Here is a 20162-nt window from a genome sequence, read left to right on the forward strand (position 1 = left end):
CTTCTATTAATTATAGTAAAAAAATAGATGAAAAAAAGGGGGGAGGGAGAGGGAAAAATATTATATGCCAGGTGTGGTCTCACACCTGTAATCCTAGATACTTCAGGAGACTGAGATCTAAGGACTGAAGTTCAAAGCCAGCCAGGGAACTAAAGACTCTGACTCTTATCTCCAATTAACCACCAGAAAACCGAAAGTGGTACTGCGCCTCAAGTAGTGGAGTGTTAGCTTTCAACAAAAAGGTTCAAGGTCAGCACTCAGGACCTGACTTCAAGCCCCACAACAGACCAAAAAATAAAAATAAACATTAAAAATACACTTCTGGGGAATACAGCATTGGCTCAAATGGTAAAATGCTAGCCTTGAGCAAAAGAAGCTCAGGAAGAGCACCCAAGCTCTGACTACAAACCCTTGACGTAACACAAAACAAAAAAAGTTTTAAGTAATGGAAGATGTGGGTGAGAATGCTGAAAGGGCTGACATTGATCAAGAAGCACTATATTCATAAACTACTTTGGTGAATGGCAACTCCTTTGTACAACTACTTAAATAAAAATATTGAAAACACAAATGAACACTTCAGACTCCTAATGGTATTAATCATACATGGCTATAAATATATGTTCTAACTATTCAAATTACACAAATATCTACTGAAAAACTACCTTCATAGTTCAGCACAGCTTTACTTTCTTTGATTATTCTAAAAGTTAAGTGCTCAACAATTAAATGCTGATGACATATCTACTATCTTAATTTAAAATGCAATAAATTCAAATGGGGACCAAGACATGTGAAAGGGTATCAATGTATGGGAATTAATGCACCATCTATCTGGCAATTATCATGTAACCCTTCTATTAATCACAATAAAAAATATATGAAAAAAATGCAATAAATTCTTCTTTTTCTTTTTGCTGTTCCTGGGGCTTGAACTCAGGGCCTGGACACTGTCACTGAGCTTTCTCAAGGCTAGATAGAGCTCTACCACTTGAGCCACAGTACCACATCCAGCTTTTTCTGTGTATGTGGTACTGAAGAATCAAATCTAGCGTTTCATGCATGCTAGGCAAGCACTCTAAATATGTATACATTCTTGGGGAATGTATACAGTATTACCAATTATTTTCTACTTATTTCCTAGAGAAGTATGAAGCGTCAACTTACTATAAACTGCCAAAACTACTGGGCACCAGTGTGGCAGACAACTGTATTCCTAGCTATTCAGGAAGCGAGACAATGGTTTAAAAAGCTGGCCCAAGGAGAAAAGTCCAGATGACTCTATCTCCATTCAGCTAGCAAAATGCCAGCCTAGAGGTCCGACTCAATTAGTAAAGAGCCAGCCAAGGAAGCAAAGAGAGCGTGTTAGGTTGCATTCATAAACCTGGTTGGTTAGTTGGTTGGTAGGTAGATAAGTGGACAGATAGCCCAAATCAACAAATCATTATTATTTAAAGTTGGTGTAAACACAGAAATCAAACTAGTTCTAAGAAATTTTAATTTTAATTCCCGCCTAGGGTTATAAATCCCACAGTAGGCTGTATCTCTATTCACATATAAAATTGTTTTAAAAGTTTTCACAACATAAATAAGAAACTGTAAACAGTTCAACGTCTAAGAAATCCTAGGCTTTGAGATAACTTACAAAACTGAAACCTTTCAATCAAGTTTCATCTCAAGAGTCAATCAAGAGTTCAATGTAACACACACATACATGCATGCACACATGCACAGACCGGGGCCGAATTTCATGGCTGCTAAGATTCCATAAGATCAGCCAGGAGTGGCTGACGCCTGTAATTCTAGCTACTCAGGGAGCTGAGATCTGAGGATGACCATTTAAGGCCACCTTAAACAGGAAAGTCCCTGTGAGACACATCTCCAATTAACTGCCAGAAAACCAGAAGTGACATTGTGACTCAAAGTGCTAGATGTTAGAGCATAATCTTTGAGCAAAAAGGGCTCAGGGATGATACACGGGCCCTGAGTTCAAGCCCCCCAACAGACTCCCATACACACCAAAGAAAAAAAATATTCAACAAGATTAGAAATATGTTCCTTGCATAGGCTATGATGGATGTTAAGATTTACAGGCCTTGATCTCTACAAATGGCTGAAAATGAGAGCCTTGCCAAAATGAGATGATAATGTACTGTTCATGCATTTTGTCAAATAGCACTAAAGGACAATCTGGATGTCCCAATGTCTTCTTCAATATTTTAACTGTAATCAAATAAAGCCAGTGCATACAGTTAAAACAGAACCTGCACGTTAGACTACAGAGCCTGAACAGTCTAATGATATATGCTCTATCTGACTTTGCCCAAGAGACTCGTGCTTTCCACTGCACCACTGCCTCTGGAGAGTCAATCATTCACAAACTCACTGCCTCTCCACGGTGATTCTAATAGCAGCATGCAATGTTCTTTCCAAGAATTGTGTAATTTTCTGAATAAGTCAAGTGATGAGCTGTACTTCAAAGAACCTGGTTTTAAGGCAGTATGCTAATACTGAATTTTCTTGGCCCATTTTTACAAGTTTATTTCTCAAAAAGACAGGAAAAGAAGCTCTCAAGTTTATAGAGAGAACATAGCAACAAACAGAATCAATCACTTCATTTATATGAGCTTACATTAATGTTTTACATTATAGGTATCTGATTAAGCTCATGTGCTCAGGATAATTCGGAGCAAGGTAACAATTGAACTGATATTTTATTATTATCCCTCTCCAATTTAAATGGCCCTGAAATAGGGTGAGACATTCCTCCTTGAAATGAGGAACTTGGAAGGGAAACAAAGCAGTTAAAACACACTGGTACTAAGCAAACTTTAATTTGTCCACTTAATTAAAACCTTTTTTTTGGTCAGTCATGAGGCTTCAACTCTGGGTCTGGGCTCTGTCTCTGAGCTCCTCAACTCAAGTCTAGCGCTCTACCACTGCAGCCACAGTGTCACTCCCAGTTTTCTGGTGATTAAATGGAGTTAAGAGTCTACCAGGCTTTAGTGCCCAGGTTGTCTTTGAAACACAATCCTCAGATCTCGGCCTCCCAAATAGCCAGGATTACAGGCATGAGCCACCAGCTCCTGGCTAAAAACTTTCTTTTCTATTGTGTACAAAATCCAGAAAGTTACTTTTCTGGGCATAAGTTTCTTTAGTTGTAAAAGTCAAATAACCATGTCTCAGGTCTCCTTTGATTACATTGGAAAAAAAGACATATAAAACAAAGTTCTGATGTAAATACATAAATATTCTAAGACTGACAGTCAAATGTTCAAGGCCTAGTATTGTATTTGTACTTTCAGTTAAGTAACAGTTTAAGTATTAATTCTGAAAAAATAGGATTATATGTGTGTGTACATAAAACACATTTGTAGAATGACTAAATCTACAATATACTAGAATAACTAAATACCAAATATACATTGTTTACAATATGCATCCTCTGATAGGACCTGTACTCAGCATACTACATAATAAATTCACTCATTTAAACTGTACAACACCTTCAGTGAAGTAGTATTTCATTTTATAAAGCACAGACCGAAGTAATCTGCCAAAGATCACAAGCTTAGTTTGAGCTGTTACTTCAAACTTAAATCTGACACTCAAGTCCTCCATTCCATCTATGCATTTCCAACATAGCCTGTATTGGCCTAATATGGCCGTTACACTTGAAATGTGCCTAATATGACCTAAGTGTTCTAATTATCAAATGCATACCATAGTTTGAAGACTGAAAAACACTTCAAACTCTTATAATGGACACAATGTAGAAACTTTAACATTTTCACCATAATCAACTAAACAGAGTCGAAGAAATTCCACTAAGTACTTTTAAATTTCATTTAATTCATTTTCTTCCAATATGGCTACTAGAAAATTTCAAAATACGAATACCACATACAATGTATTTTGAACAGCACTTAGAACATCAGGTGGGTTATTCTGTAATGCAATGAACAAAAATAATTATTTTACAAAAGAGTAAACAAAAAGATGTTGTTGCTCCAGGACTGGCTGGGGTTTGAACTTAAGAGCCCCTTGCTCTACCACTTGAGCCACACTGCCACTTCCTGGTTTCTGTTGGTTAACTGGAAATGAGTCTCAGATTTATCTGTCCTGTGGTTAGGTATCTCAATTCTCAGACCTCTGCCTCCTCAACAGGAAGGATTCACTGAACACATAAGTACCCACGAAAAACTATTTTAAATTAACAAAACAACATGCTTCAGAAAATGTATTCAGATAACTTTCCAATTCTTAACAGCTCTTTTCAATCTTAGTGTAACCAATAAAAACAAAATCAAGTCAATGTAAAAGTATGGTTCCACTATAATTTTCTTTTTTTTTTCTTTTTTGCCAGTCCTGGGCTTGAGCTCAGGGCCTGAGCACTGTCCTTGGACTTTCTCAAGGCTAGAGCTCTACCACTTGAGCCTCAGCACCACTTCCGGCTTTTTTCTATGTATGTGGTGCCGAGGAATCGAACCCGGGTCTTCATGCATGCTAGGCAAGCACTTTAACCACTAGGCCAAACTCCCGGCCCTCCACTATAATTTTCCTAAAATCATGTCATGGCAACATATATTATAGAGATTACAGAAAAGTCCAGAAAAATATCCCTCACTTCTCAATTAGTAAATTTTGACATTCAAGTATGTATATTAGTTTGGAAAATATGCAATGAAGTAGCTCAATGCTTTTGCAACTTACTCTTATTAATATATTACGCATTTTCCTCCATCATTACATAGTGAACATTTTCTTAACTTACTCTGAAGTAATTACAGACTCAAAAATACGGAAGAACAGTATATGGTTCCTTGCAAGATGTACCGTCTCAACTATAGTACAATGTAAAGGCTAGAAAACCGACATTGGAATAATGTACATAATTTTTTTTTGCCAGTTTTTGTGCTCTATTTTTATTTAGCTTTTTTGGGGGTCATTCATAGGGCTTGAATTCTGGGCCTGGCTGCTATCCCTGAACTCTTCAGCTCAAGGCTAGTTAGTGCTCTACCATTTGAGCCACAGAGCCACTTCCAGTTTTCTAGTGATTGGAAGTTAAGAATCTTAAAAGACTTTCCTGCCTGGGCTAGCTCTGAACTATGAGCCTCATATCTCAGTTGCCTGAGTTGTGTAGTTACAGGCATAAGCCACTGTTACCCAACACTGTGCACTATAATTTTAAGAATTTATTTTTTGTTGTTTTTTTGCCAGTCCTGGAGCACTGTCCCTGGACACTTTTTGCTCAAGGCTAGAGCCCTGCCACTTGAGCCACTTCCAGCTTATTCCCAGCCTTAAGAATTATTTTTACACTTTATTTTTTTTAATAATAATGTTTATGAAGTACTCTAATGACTTGATATTTGTTTGCAATGTGTAAAGATCAACTCTAGTTGTCCAATCACTCAAGTATTTCTTTGTGATAGTTGAAGAAACTAAAATACTTGAAAAGATTCATGTAATGTGTGTTGTGTGTATGTGCTGATTCTGGGGTTTGAATTCAGGGCCTAGGCACTGTCCTTGAGCTTTTGTGCTCAAGGCTGGTTCACTTCTACCTTGTGGCACAGTGACATTTCCAGGTGGGTTTTCTGGTAGTTAATTGGAATAAGAGTCTCACAGACTTTCTTGCCTAAGCTGGCTTTGAACCATGATCCTCAGAGCTCAGCCTCCTGAGTAGCTAGGATGACAGAAATGAACCTTCAGCACCTGGTCCTGGAATTTACTTCTCCTAACTTTATTTTGGTACTTGTTTTTCGACCTCAATGCCCCCACACCATTTCATCACACATGTAGACTCTTGAATCTATAGTCATAATCAAGATATAGATCTACTTCATTACCACAAAGATCTGTCTTTCTACCCTTTATATTCAAATCCATCTTTCTCTCTCCACTTGTCTAACCCTTGGCAACCACCTATTCTCTATTTCTATAATTTTTATTTCAAGAATGTTAATGGTGGCCATGAGCGTGGCCTAGTGGTAGGGTGCTTGCCTAGCATGCACGTAGACCTGGGTTCGATTCCTCAGTACCACATACATAGAAAAAGCCAAAAGTGGTGCTGTGACTCAAATAGTAGAACTCTAGCCCTTGAGAAAGCCCAAGGATATTGCTTAGGCCCCGAGTTCAAGGCTCCAGGATTGGCTGAAAAAGAAAAAGAATGTTAATGGTATCCTACAGTACAGTTATCAAAAGATTGGCTTTTTGCTCAGCACGTCTTAAATCCATTCAAGTTATTAGAAGTATCAATACTTTGTTCCCTTTTATAGCTCATTAATATTCTATCATGTGGGTGTTATCATTTGGGTTGTTTCCAGTGTGGAGTCAAAACAAAACTGTGGACAGCTTTTGTGAAAGAATAAGTTTTCAATTCTTTGGGATTAAATACATATCCAGGAATACATCTGCTAGGTCATAAAACATGTATATGCTTCAAAAAACCTTATACTCTACCACACACTACAGATCAGCTTTTTTTGGTAGTTAAATGGACGATAAGAGTCTCATAGACTATCTTGCACAGGCTGGTTCGGAACCGTGATCCTCGGATGTTAGCTTCCTGGGTAGCTAGGATTACAGGGATGAGCCACCAGCACTTTGCAGAAATGTAGTTTCATATCCTCACCAACAATGTATAGCTTCTTTTCCTGTTATCCATGAAATCACAGGCAGGTACCACCAACCACTTCATCCAGCTCCCCCATAGTGAAGATGGGAGTTTCTCACTTTTTTCTGCCCAGGCTTGACAGGCACCTTAATCCTCCTACTGCCAGCCTCTCAGGTAGCTTGATGACAGGTATGTATGTGTATGGGTTGCCAGGTCTCCAGGGATTTGAGGCATGAAGTAGCCTCCAACCTCAATCCTCTCATGCTCAGCCTCCCAAACTGATCAAGTATTTTTAACAGCTGAAATCTGGAGAATGGTCCTTACAATTCTCCCATTGATTCCCTTAATCTAAAGCTATCCTTCTCTTTATTGTATGAGCCAGTAAGTTATTTTTAAGGAAGCTCAAGTTGGATTCTTGCTTCTCCACATTTACCGTTCTTGTAGCATTTCTAAGTATCAAACAATGTTTTGGTTTCATAAAAGAATTAAAAGATAGCATTTATGATATAGGAACTATTCTTAGAAAACATCAAATTTGTTTTCCCCATGACTAATCAACCATTCACTGTGTTATAAGACCAAATACGTAACGAAACCAGCATTTCACATCATTCTTAATTTCCTGCCCTTTCCAAAGACTATCAAAGTTTCTTATGAATTTGTATTGCTAGTACTCTTTTAAACTGTAGAGAAAGATACTTTGGATAAGTTTTAAGTCAAACGTACTTTTACATAACCCTTCTATTAAGTTTTCTCAATTTAAACAGATTTTCTAAACTGGCAAAGGGAGGAAAGGAGAGGAAAAAGAAAAGTAATATCTACTCCTCCTTAAAAACATAAATTTTACTTGATTCACCTTGTGATTTCAACCATTCATGATCTGAGTAACAGTATAGTCATATTTGCTTTACCTGCAAATTCATTTGGTAGCATGTATCAGTCACTTCAAGGGAATGAAAATAGAGATGAATGAAGTTAATTAGTAAGACTTAACCTAATAGTCATTCCAAAGAAAAGTAATATACAGTATACAAAATGCAACCATCAAGTGTATAAAGTGCCAACTACCAAGTTAGAGATAAGTTAATTTGGCAGTACAGACCACCTAACATTTCCAACAAAACTCAATGTTTTCTAACTGCTGATAAGCTGCCTTAGGTGCCAGTTTACAAACATACAACTCCAGACTCTAGGTCATTATCACAGTTCATTTTTGACTCTCCTATGTACCATATGAGCAGCCCCTTGTGTCAGCAATACACATCTGGAAGCACCAAGTGGACAACCGAAAAAGATATGTTCATGTTATTAGGGTAAGTATGCCAAACCTCTGAAGCCCAAAAGCACTCTGGAACTATGTCAGTCCTGGAGTTTGAAATCAGGGGCTAGATACTGTCCCTTACCCTTACTCAAGGCTGGCACTTGACTTCTTGAACCACAGTTCCACTTATAGCTTTTTGGAGATAACTCCTTTTTTGCCCAAGCAGGTTTGAACAGCAACCCTCAAATCTCAGCCGCCTGAACAGCTAGAATTACAGGTGTGAGCCACCAACACCGGGATTCAGGAACTATTTTAAATGTATTGCTTACAGAATCAAAGGCTGTTTAAGTTCAAAACAAACAAACAAACAAAAAAAACAAAAAAAAAACCAGGCCCAGGAGTTTGGCCTGGTGGTAAAGTGCTTGCCTAGCATGCACTAAGACCTGGGTTTGATTCCTCCATACCACATACATAGAAAAAGCCAGAAGTGGTGCTATGGCTCAAGTGCTAGAGCGCTAGCCTTGAGGAAAGCCTCAGATAGTGCTCAGACCCTGAGATCAAGCCTAGAACTAGCAAAAACAAAAAAACAAAAAAACCCAACAACAACAAAGCCCACAGGAATACTACTTTTAAGGGTATACTTCATAAAAGACAATTTTGGCCTAATCTAGAAACAGTAACCACGTAGAATGAAAACTTTTCGTATGTGAAAGGAATTTTATTCCACCAAAAAAAAAAAAATGGAGTTAAGATACAACACAGTAGTAATAATGCTGGCCTAGCATACATGACACCTTGAGTACAACCTCCAGAACTCTTAACTGGAATACCTTCTGGTTTTCACCAAGTTTGTATAATTATACCTAATGAACTCCTACCAAGTACCAGACTGTAATAGACAAAGGAAAATGAAGCTATAAAAACACCCTACCTTTCCTCAAAGAAAGGAACAATGTAACAAATATAGATTGGAAATCAAACTCAAGTTCAGCTTAAGCCAAGGGTTAGTGCTCAAACATGTAAATATAGCTACCCAGGAGGCTGTGATGTTAGGATTGCAGTTCAAAGCCAGTCAAGGCAGGGAAGTCCGTAAGAATCTTAACTATCAAAAAGCCAGAAGTAGAGCTGTGGCTCAAGTGGAAGAGGATTAGCCCCGGGCAAAAAGAACTCAGGTACAATTAAAAAAAAAATAAGAGACAAACCCTCAGGGACAGCTCCCAGGCCCTCAGTTCAAATCCTAGGACTAGCAACAAAAAAAGCATAGCTTAAGTATTAGGATAGTTACTTGTGACTATAGGGGACAGAAGACTTCCTAACATCTGGGAGGACAAATGGAAAACAATCAGGATACAAAAACGAAAAAGCATTCAAAAGAGAACACAGAGGAAGAGCTTGTGTAGGTATGGAAGTGAAACGTCATAAACATCAGGTACTTTGGTGTAAATCACATTATGTTTAGAGGGCTCAGTATTAACAGGATGCTTCTATAGAAAGAATAAAGAATGATATAGGAAAAGTCTAAATCACAAACTCCTTGCCATGCTCGGCATTAAGATTTCATCCTAAAGGCAATGAGAGCTAGGGAAAAACTTTTACCAGGAATAGAAGTGATGTTTGGCATGTTTAGAAAACATTCTCACAGATGAATTCAGCTTTTCAACCTATGGGACTTGAACTGCCTTTAAGCTATCCAGGTAGAAAGCCCCAGAAGCAGATGAATTTGTTTGTCCTGTGCAACCATGCATGGGAGATGATGATGGGAGAAGAAAGAGTGTGAGTGGTGTATCTGGGATATACCTCAGTAGTAGAACACTTCCCAAGTCTGAATGAGGCCCCCTGAGGGGGGGGGGGGGTAAAAAAAAGAGCAACGAAAAAAAAAGAGCAAGCAGTGAACATCACTTGAAGACAAGGAACAGTTTAAATAGGGAAGGAGTCCAGCATGGTAGCAGGGACCTATAATCCCAGAAGCAGGAGGATTGTAGAGGATAACCTCTTTGTAAATTAGCCTCAGACCCTATCTCAAAAACAAGGGCAGGCTCAGTAAGGAAGTAAGAGCATCACCAACTTACATCCAAAAATCATAAAGACAAAGTTTATGTCAGATTCAGTCATGGCTTCCTTTATGAAGACCAAGAGACTAACCTCAACCTCCTTCACAATGCAGTAACAGTCCCTCTGCCCTTATTCTATGCTCACTATAACCTTCCCATCAGCAGGTACCTTTATAAACTGGTCTTATCAAAAAGTTAGGTAAATTCCTCAAAAGCAGAAGTTTCCCATGTATTTAAACAATGCATTGAATTAAAAACAACTAATCAACACTATGGATAAGAGGCAAATATTAGATGTCTAGATAGTTTCACATACAGGTTTCATTCTTCTCACATAGTGATTGTGGACTAGTTGTGTATGGGGAGGAGAAAGGAGGGATCAGGAGACAGGCAGGTTGGGGGGACATCATAGTCCAACGAAAAACTGCATTAGTTATCTCCCTCATCTTTTCTTTTTTCTTGTCCTTTCCTTTCCCTCCCTCCCCCTCCCGTCCATAGCACCACTTCCTCCAGCTTTTTCTATTATGTGATACTAAGCCATATTCCCAGCACCTGAATTAGTTTTGGTAAGTGTTTTGACAAACTACAACACATACTTGAGGAATGTATCTAAATCCTGGAATGCCGACATAAAAACACAATAAAAGGGGCAGGGAGTTTGGCCTAGTGGTAGAGTGCTTTGCCTAGCATGCACGAAAACCTGGGTTCAATTCCTCGGTACCACATACATAGAAAAAAGCTGGAAGTGGTGCTGTGGCTCTAGTGGTAGAGCGCTAGCCTTGAGGAAAAAAGCTCAGCCCTGAGTTCAAGCACCAGGACTGGCAAAAACAAAAACACAATAAAAGTATGCTGTGTGAATACTACAGAAATGAAGCCATTCAAGACCTCCCTTAAATTAACTAGAATACACAAGAAAGTCAAATGGACTGAGATTAGTTTACAATACACAACCAAGAAAAGTTTAGTATCTTGTCTATTAAGGCCACACTTTAAAAACTGCCATAACTAAACAAGAAAATAAACCTACAGAAGTAATTATCTCCTGGCTTAAAAGCAAGCAGCATTACTGTCTTCTGAGAAGGCAAATGCACATCTCAAGCACTGACTATAAAGCAGTCTGTTCCTGTAACTTTTCATTAGCTGAAATTCTCTAGGTTTTTTCCTTAAGTTTTTCTTCTTCTGCATGGCATTTCAAACTCCATGAGAACAGGTTCTTGCCTGTCTTTACATGGTTGCACACCCAGAGCCTAGATGCTGCTGTATGGACACTCAAGGCCTACAGCAATGTGCTTAATAAAATTAGAAGTAAGTCAAATTTACATGAAGTCACCAAATATATGTGAGACTGTCAGTACTAATAAATCAGTAAATCAAATGCAACAGAAAAATCAATCAATCTACCTACCTACCTATGCTCTGTGCCAGTACTGGGGCTTGAACTCAAGGCCTAGGGCTTGGCTTTTTGGCTCAGGGCTTGTGCTCCATGTGGATCACTTAAACCACGCCTCCACTTCCAGCTTTATGCAGGATAAATAGAGTTAAGTCTCAGACTTTTCTGCCCAGGCTAACTTCAAATCACGATCCAGCGATCCTCAGATGTCAGCCTCCTGAGAAGCGAGGATTATGAGTGCAAGCTCCTGGCATACAGCCAAAATAAATTATTATTCCATCCCTAGGTTAAGAATAATATTTAAAACTGTGCCGGCCTTTATACCAGCTTTGAGGCTTTAAGATTTGATAAAGGTTTAATGATTTGGAAGACAGTGGTAATTTTCTGATATATTTTATGAAAGACAAACGCAAACAAAAGCAATGTGTGACTCAAAGCACAAAACCACAGTGGTTATGTTCCCAGGAAACACAGGCAGTAGAGCTGGCTCTGTTCCAGTATAGGCACCTTGTTGTCTTTCTGGCAGTTTTCCTATCTAAAAAGGATCACCAGCAAAGATCACAACTACGTTCTATTTTTTCCACAAAACTTCTACAGTACTTCATATGACTTTTCAAGGGATTCTGAGTTGTCCAAGTATCAACTTAAGGGGACTGTCCAAAATGGTAACTGCAAACAATTGGGGACTTTTCCATCAAAGAACATGTTTTACACATAAAGCAGCTGCTTCTTTAACTCCTCCAACTCAGTATCCTGTGCACCAAAACTTTTGTACATCTAGCTATTTTTACACAATTGTAATAAACATCAATGTTCTACTTGTGTATAAAAGCCCAAAAGACAGCATTTTTCAGAAGGAAAATAGTCAAACAATCAGGGTTAAAATAAAAAACAATATATCACCCAGGCATCAGTGGCTAATGCTTATGATCCTAGCTACTAGGAAGATAACATCCAGAGGCTCTTGGTTCAAAGCCAGACCAGGTAGAAAAGTCCTTAAGACTCTTATTTACAATTAGCCAGCAAAAAGCCTGACTAGGCATTGGAGGCATGGCTCAAGTGATAGTAAAACACACCCTGAACAAGAAAGTTAAGCCAAAGCACAAGGCCCTGAGTTCAAGCTTCAGTATCAAAGCTGGCTTTCTACCACTTGAGTCACACCCGCACTTCCAGCTTTTTTTTGCTAGTTAAGGGGACTTTCCTACCCAGGATAGCTTTGAACTGAGATCCTCAGATCAATCCAAGTAGCTAGGATTACAGGAGGGAGCTACCAGTGTCCAGAGGTAAATTTCTGTGTGTGTGTGTGTGTGTGTGTGTGTGTGTGAGCTCGCAGGCGCACTGGTCCTGGTCCTGAAGCTTTTTGCTCAAGGCTAGTACTACACAGCTCTACTTCTGGTTTACTGTTGGTTAATGAGAAATAAAGTCTTATGGACTTCCCTGCTAGGGCTGGCTTCGAACCATGATCTTCATATCTCAGCCTCCTGAGTAGCTAGGATTAGAGATATGAGTAAACGACACCCAGTTAAATTTTTTTTCCCACCAGTCCTGGGCCTTGAGCTCAGGGCCTGAGCACTGTCCTTGGGCTTTCTCAAGGCTGGAACTCTACCACTTGAGCCACAACACCACATCTGGCTTTTTTCTATGTATGTGGTACCAAGCAATCGAACCTGGGTCTTTGTGAATGCTAGGCAAACAATCTACCACTAGGCCAAACTCCTGGCCCAGACCCAGTTAATTTTTATAACACAGCACTCAGGAATAATAATAAGCACAGAAGTAAAATATATTTATTACCAGACCTATGAAGTTACTCTACTCAATACTTGAGAAATTCAGCAAAAGTGTTAGGTAAATTCCTGCAATTTGTGGGGCCCCACACCTGCTTTTTTTTTGGGGGGGGAGCGGGCCCAGTCCTGGGGCCTGAGCACTGTCCTTGGGCTTTCTCAAGACAGAAAGCTCTGCTACTTGAGCTACAGCACTTCTTCCAGCTTTTTCTGTGTATGTGGTACTGAGGAATCGAACCTAGGTCATGTATGCTAGGCATGCACTCTACCACTAGGCCAAACTCCAGGCCCTACTTCTTTTAAAAGTGAATACCTGGGGCTGGGAGTTTGGCCTAGTGGTAGAGTGCTTGCCTAGCATGCACAAAGACCCAGGTTCGATTCCTTGGTACCACATACTTAGAAAAAGCCAGAAGTGGTGCTGAGGCTCAAGTGGTAGAGCTCTAGCCTTGAGAAAAATCCAAGGACAGTGCTCAGGCCCTGAGCTTAAGCCCAGGACTGGCAAAAAAAAAAAAAAAAAAAAGTGAATACCCTCTTCTTGAGACTGACAGAATAGAATGAGAAATACTACTTTAGCTGTCACCGGATGCACCCCCCTCATGTGCCATCATACACACACCACACACCTCCAGAAGTTCCTCATCTTCCACCTTGCAAGGATTAGTATCTCAGAGCAGTGAAAAGCATCTTTCCCAGTTGTCCACAGATACTCCACATAAAGACTTTACAATACCATCGAAGAATGGGAATAAAAAAATCTACTGAGACTGGGAGCGTAGCCTAGTGGTAGAGTGCTTGCCTAGCATGCACAAAGACCCAGGTTCGATTCCTTGGTACCACATACGTAAAAAAAAAAAAAACAGAAGCAGTGCCGTGGCTCAAGTGGCAGAGCACTAGCCCCAAGCAAAAAGTGTTCAAGGACATTGCTCAGGCCCAAGTTCAAGACCCAGGACTGGCAAAAAAAACCCCAAACAAACAAAAAAACTACTGCCAGGACAACAATGTTCTAAAACTGGATTATGGTAATAGATGTAACAATAAATAAACCACATTTAAAATAATAACTACCAAGGGCTAAAAATTGGTATAGTATTAAAAAAAAATACAAAAGGAAAAAAAATCACAGGGGAAGAACCAGAGAAAGCCAGGTATGGTGTTACATGTCTCTTAATTGTTACACTGGGGAGGGAGGTGGATTTAAGGCCAGGCTGGAATATATAGAGGAAGGTTTTGTTTCCAGTCTTCCCCTCAAGGCAAACCAGAAACTCATCCAACACCCATTTCATTTCAGCATTACATCTAAAATGTAGATCTCTAGTGGCCCCCCGACTTACAAGTAGGCTATTAAGTATCCCCTTCTTTTCCCTTTAACATACTTCCTTGCTTTCTGACCTCCCTTTTCTGCTCTCTGTTGCTTCAAAAAGAAATGAAGTTCTCATCCAAAACCACCTACGTTCCACTTGCAGAATTTAAAATACCACGCATGTCAATAGTGTTAAAGAAAAAAAAGCTGCTGATTTCAAAGAAATCAATTTTCCTTATCAGATGAAATGAAAGGAGGGACTCCTGATAGTGTCCCTGAAGTGTCAAACTGCTGGATCTTACTTTATATTACATTGCCTCTGTGAAGGGCTTTACAACTTGGTTACTACAGTCACTTAACAGCTGTTCTGTTTTTGTGCCAGTCCTGGTACCTGAACTCAGCAGCACCTTTACATTCATTGTTTCGCTGAAGGCTGTCGCTCTACTACTGAGCTACATCATCACTTCCCACTGTTTGGTAGTTAATTGAAGATGAGTATTTTCTGCCGGGGATGGCCAAGAACAGTGATCCTCAGATCTCAGCTGCCTGAGTAGATACAGAATTACAGACAAGAGCCATTGGCATCCAGAGAGGAGTGCCCCTCTCTCCTCCCCTGGCCCAATGACTTATAGTCTAGGAAAGCAACACATCCTCTGCCCATGGATAGCAAACCATCAACAAAGGGCAAATACCAGTATATGTGTCCTACTGGACCACCACTACATTTCAAAGCTCTTTTCCTGTGTTGCTGATTGATGATATAACAATAAACTGAACAATAATCATTGGCTAACAAAATAAGCTGAGGTTGTTAAAATATGAAACCCCCAACTCAGAAGCAGCAAAATGCCCACTGCAAGGATATCAAGTCAATGCACTGTTCCAGAGTCAGTATTTTTTGCTTATTATTGTCCAGCACCCAAATGGCAACAACCAGTTTGGAGTTGTAGCTTAGTGGCAGAATTCTTGCTTAGCACACCTATGGATTAATGCCCAACCTCAAAGTCTTTTACTGCTACCAATACCAAGTTTGATTAATACTAGAAAAGAAAGTGTTACACTGATAGATCTAAGAAAAAAAAGAAAAATATTCAAGAAAAAGTCTAATAAAAAAATATTGCAGTAGCAACAACTACAGAGAAATCAAACCAAGCTGTTAAATCAGATAGGATGAAAACCAGTCAAATTTATCTCTCCACCTGAAACCCCATCCATAAAGAAGCCCAAATGTCCTTTGTATCCCAATGTATGAAAAGCTCTATAATACTAAAATACCATCAATAATCAAAATAAAACAATCTTTGTCCAGGTAGGACTATCAACAATAAGTTTAAGTCCCAGTCCGTGTGAAATTTGTGTGCCAATACTTTCATGACGTTTTAAAAAAGCGCACGCACGCGCGCACGCACACACGCACACGCACACACACACGCACGCACACAGAGGCACCTTAGAGGATAGGTACTCTACCATCCTTTTGCTGAACAGATTCTAAAGTATTTTAACTCAATTAACTGAATTTTACTGTTAACTGCAACTCTGAAAAAAACTTTAAACTTAAGTCAAACTTGCCATGTGCTTCCAAAAAGTTGATGAGTCAGTTTTTTTAAATGCATGTAGAAACTAAAAAGCATTTCACTATGAAGTAACTATTCCCAGCAATAAATCAGATGTAAACTTTTGAATTTGGTTTAAGTTTCTTTTCAGCAGTAAGGTTCTCAAGTTCTTAGGAGTTTCCTAGTCATTTACTTGAACATCATCTACAGTAACACTCAAAGCAAAACCACAATAAAGAGGTTTGGCCTCTGAGGGATTCTACATGTAAAAAAACATTACTCATAAATAATACACAATAACTATTGATTTAAGTAACACATTTCTAAACTTTCATTCCATTCGATGGAATCCCCTATTTTAGACAGCAAAACAAAAATTGTGAAATCACCAAAGTGGGGTTTTTATTTTAACTAAATCCACCAAAAGTTTACACCAATTCAAAAAAACAAAAACTACAAGTGGGGCGCTGGTGACTCACGTCTGTAACCCTAGCTACTCAGGATCATAGTTTGAAGGCAGCACAGGCAGGAAAGTTCATGAGAAGTGGCACTATGATTCAAGTGCTACAGCGTTTGCCTTGAGCAGAGAGCAGCTAAGGGACAGGGACAAGGCTCAGAGTTCAAGCCCCAAGAGCAGAGCAAAAAAAAAAAAAAAAAAACACCAAAAAACAAAAAAACACAACTACTAGGTGGGGAGATTGAGGCCAGCTTGGACAGCATGTGGAGACAGTGTCAAGAGAAATCAAAAAAACAAAAGTGCTCTGAGGAAATATTTTTAGTTCTTGAGCATTTTTTTTGTCAAAGGCATTATCCTCTAAAAGTTACTGGACTCCACATAACAATTCTATCAGCAATTAGGCTGATCCAATTTAAACTCAGGTATAAACAAAGCAATGAAGCCTAGACATTCACTCAGAGTGTCATCCAGTTGAAACTGTAGATTAGTGCTACACCATACACTGCCAAGTCAACATAAACACCTGACGAAATGAGGTTCTGGGCAGTCAACGTTAAGTCTTCAGGTATCCAATAAGAACTCACTAGGGCTGGCTTTCACAATTGCTCCACTGCCAGGTCACTAAATGACACCATGAACATTCTCAGCTTAAATTTCAAATAAAACTTAAAAGATGACCGGAAGACTATAAAATCAGCCTTGACATTTCATCCAACTTATCTAAATGTTAAATCTAGAGTAGTTACGCTCCTTTTGAAGCTACAAGTGGTTTCCCACCTTCCTCTAAATGAAAAGGAATTCTTCCAACGTTCTTTTCATCATAAAGAACTTTTAGACACACACTTCGAAACACTCTATTCACCATTTTTGCACAATCGTCCTGCACCTCTAAGTTAACAAAAAAGAAAACCTGACCTATCAGCTTTTCCTCCCCCTCCCCAAAATGCTTTAAAATGCCCACATATTTCCAAGTACAAGGAAGTAACAGAAATTCCCAGCTCAAGACAGGAAAAGCACAACCAGCTTTACTGTAACACCACCATTAAATTTCTCCAAGAGAAAAATAACTCAGGAAAGCCAAATTAAAACCATTCAGCACCCAGGCAAACATATAAAGGTCTAATGTCCTACAATAATCCATAGCAACAGCCTCATTTCCTCTTTCGGGAGTCGGTGCCAATAAGCCCAAAGGATACAAGTGTCAAATAAATCCAGCGTGTGCTTGAAAGGAAGACCAAGACCTGGGAAAATTCCCTTCCATAAATCATTTCGTGATCGGGGAGAGGGGGGCACTGCACCCTGGAAAAGGCACAACCCCCGAAACACATCACCCACCCCCAAATGCAGAAAGCAGCAATCAACAAGTTGGAAAGAGGACAGAAAGTAAGGCTCGCTCTACCCTCCCCCCGCCTTTGCCCACCTTGAGAGAACCACCACCGAGGGCTTTCACCAAGATTAAGCGATCTCCAGTACCTGGTGGAGGTGCCTTTCCTCACGTCGCAGATGCTGCATTTGAAGGCTTCCGCGCTGTTCCTGAAGGTGCAGACACTACAATCCCAAAAGCCCTCGTCTGCGGTAGGCTTCGCTTGTCTCTTCGGCCTTCGGGGGGAGTGGGGAACGGAGGGAAGGGAAGGGAAAGGGTGGCAGGGGAAGAAAAAAAAAAAGGGGGGGTGGCGTGGGGGAGAGAGACAAGCAAAACACAGGGCTTGGTGAGCCGTCGTCCTTTCGCAGGAATCCAGCCAGCGCTGGAAACTTCGCTCTCGGGCGACCACCCACCCTTTTCGGGGGACTGGGGGGGGGAGAGGGAAGCGGGGAGCGACCCGGGCCCGCGGGGCCTCGCGCCCCGGGCGGCGGTGGCGGCTGCGCCCCGGGAAGGGCCGCGCCGGGCGCAGGAAGCGGGCGGACTTGTGGACTTGAGCGTGGGGGGGGGGGGCGGCGAGGGAGCCGCGGGCCGGATCTGGAGGGGGGGCGCGCAGGGGCGGCCCCAGGCCGGCGGCGGGGAGTGGGCCGGCTCCTTCCCTCTCCCCTCCCCTGCTCGCGCCCTCCCTCCCTCCCTCCCCACCTGGTTAAATCTCCCTTTGTCTGGGAGGAGTGGCGGCGGCGGCGGCGGCGGCAGCGGCGGCGGCGGCGGAGGGCGGCTGAGGAGGAGCCGCCATGGCTGCGGCGCGCACGGCCGCCGGCCCCGATCGGGAGCGACACCGCCTCCTCCTCCCGCCGCCGCCGCCGCCGCCGCCGCCCGCCGCCTCCCCCCGCCCCCGGATCTCCATCTTAGCAGCGCCTCCCCCACCCCCGCCCCGGGTGGCTCCGGGGCCTAGTCCTCGCCGGCCCCCGCCCGCCCCCAGCCGCCCTCCCCTTCCGCCCCCTCGGCTCGGAGCAGGTACCTGGTTGGGCTCTTCTTGTCGCCCATGGTCATGGATGGGCTGTACCCCAGCCCCCCCCCCGAGCCGAAACCGGCGCCGCTCGGAGAACCGCCGTCCGGGAGTCGTCACGGACCGGCCCCCCCCTCCCACCCCCGCGCCCGCCCGCCCTCCCTCCGCCGCTGGGGCTCAAGCTCCGGCCGCCGCCGCCGACGACGCCGCCGCCGCCGCTGCCAGTCTCCGGACGAGACTAGTCCCCGCCAGCGCCGCCTCCGCCGAGTGACTGACGAGGGGCGGGGCCCGGCGCCGCGCGTCACGCGCCGTGCAGCCAATGGGAGGGCGGCGGCCGGCGCCGCGAGGGCGGGGGCGGGGCGCGGGGGAGGGCGGGGCGGGGCGGACGTGGGCCAGGCCGTCGGTGTGCGTGCCCGGGAGTGTGTGTGCGCGCTGGGGGCGCGCGTGCCTGCCGGTGGCCCCGCGGCCCGGCGCGGCGGAGCGTGCGAGCCTGGCGGGGCGCACGTGGCCGCGCCCGAGAGCTGGCAACCGACTCGGCCGGTACGGCCGCCTCCGTGGAGCCGCGGCCCGGACCCTGGCTCCGAAGCCACCCCGGAGAAGTAGTTCCGTGCAGTTTGCGCGCGCCGTGGGGGCTGGCAACAGCCGCGACGCCTCGAGGCTTGCAATTCCCCGGGAGCCGACAGGGCCTCCTTTGGCCCGCATCCTCCCCCCGTGCACTTGTGCTTCCCTGCCACGCGGAGCTTTGTACGTGCCTCCCCTGAGGTCCCCGCTTCCCGGACGGACGCCCGCCCCCAGCCCCTTCCCCGCCCCCCCCCCCAGGCTGGAGGGAACTCCGCCGAAAGGGCGTGGCGCAGTTGAACGCCCCCCAGGCCGAACCCCGGGCCCCGGTGCCCTCACCCGGGCTCCGACTCCCCGAGAACCTAAATAGGGCGTTTCCCCAGAGAAGTTGCCATTCAGATCCTGCGACCGCATGCCAGCCTTCTAACCCGGTGCTCCTGCTCCCTCCTCTCCAAAAGGAGGCTGGTTGTCCTCCTCCTACGGTTGTGGTGAAAATCCAGACACACGCAGAGGGGGCCTGGCACTTAGGAAGTGCCTGGGCCTGGCTGGAACACCAGTGCTGGCCCCAGGTCAGCCAAGCCTTGCATAGGTGGAGGATAAGGCGTCCTGCTCGGTTTCCGTCCAGCAGTGGCCAAACCAGACTTGAACGTGACTCCGACCCTGGGCCTGCAGGCACGGAGGGGACGCTGCTCCAAATCAAAGGATCCGGCGCCGCCGCCGAGGAGCAGAAACCCCAGGTGGAGGAGGAAGGGATGGGCCCCAGGGTGATGCTGGAATGGGGGTAGGGGGGCAGGGAAGTTAGACTGCACTTAGGCCCAGTTAA

General features: G+C 43.2%; 1 protein-coding gene across 1 annotated transcript in view; it reads right to left on the bottom strand.

Annotated features, from left to right (window-relative positions):
- The window catches only part of Rybp (RING1 and YY1 binding protein), a 49132-nt gene extending 30229 nt beyond the window's left edge, over positions 1-18903 (bottom strand). Inside the window, exons 1-2 of the mRNA XM_090324061.1 lie at positions 18794-18903; positions 17886-18011 (exon numbers count right to left, since the gene is read on the bottom strand). Coding sequence (XP_090180187.1) covers positions 17886-18011; positions 18794-18825 — 158 coding nt within the window. The 5' untranslated portion in view covers positions 18826-18903. The remainder of the gene's footprint in view (positions 1-17885; positions 18012-18793) is intronic.
- Between the last annotated feature and the right edge of the window lie 1259 nt (positions 18904-20162).

This window comes from Megascapheus bottae, chromosome 2, assembly GCF_031878675.1.
Source record: "Megascapheus bottae isolate mThoBot1 chromosome 2, mThoBot2.hap1, whole genome shotgun sequence".
Taxonomy (NCBI): Eukaryota; Metazoa; Chordata; class Mammalia; order Rodentia; family Geomyidae; genus Megascapheus; species Megascapheus bottae.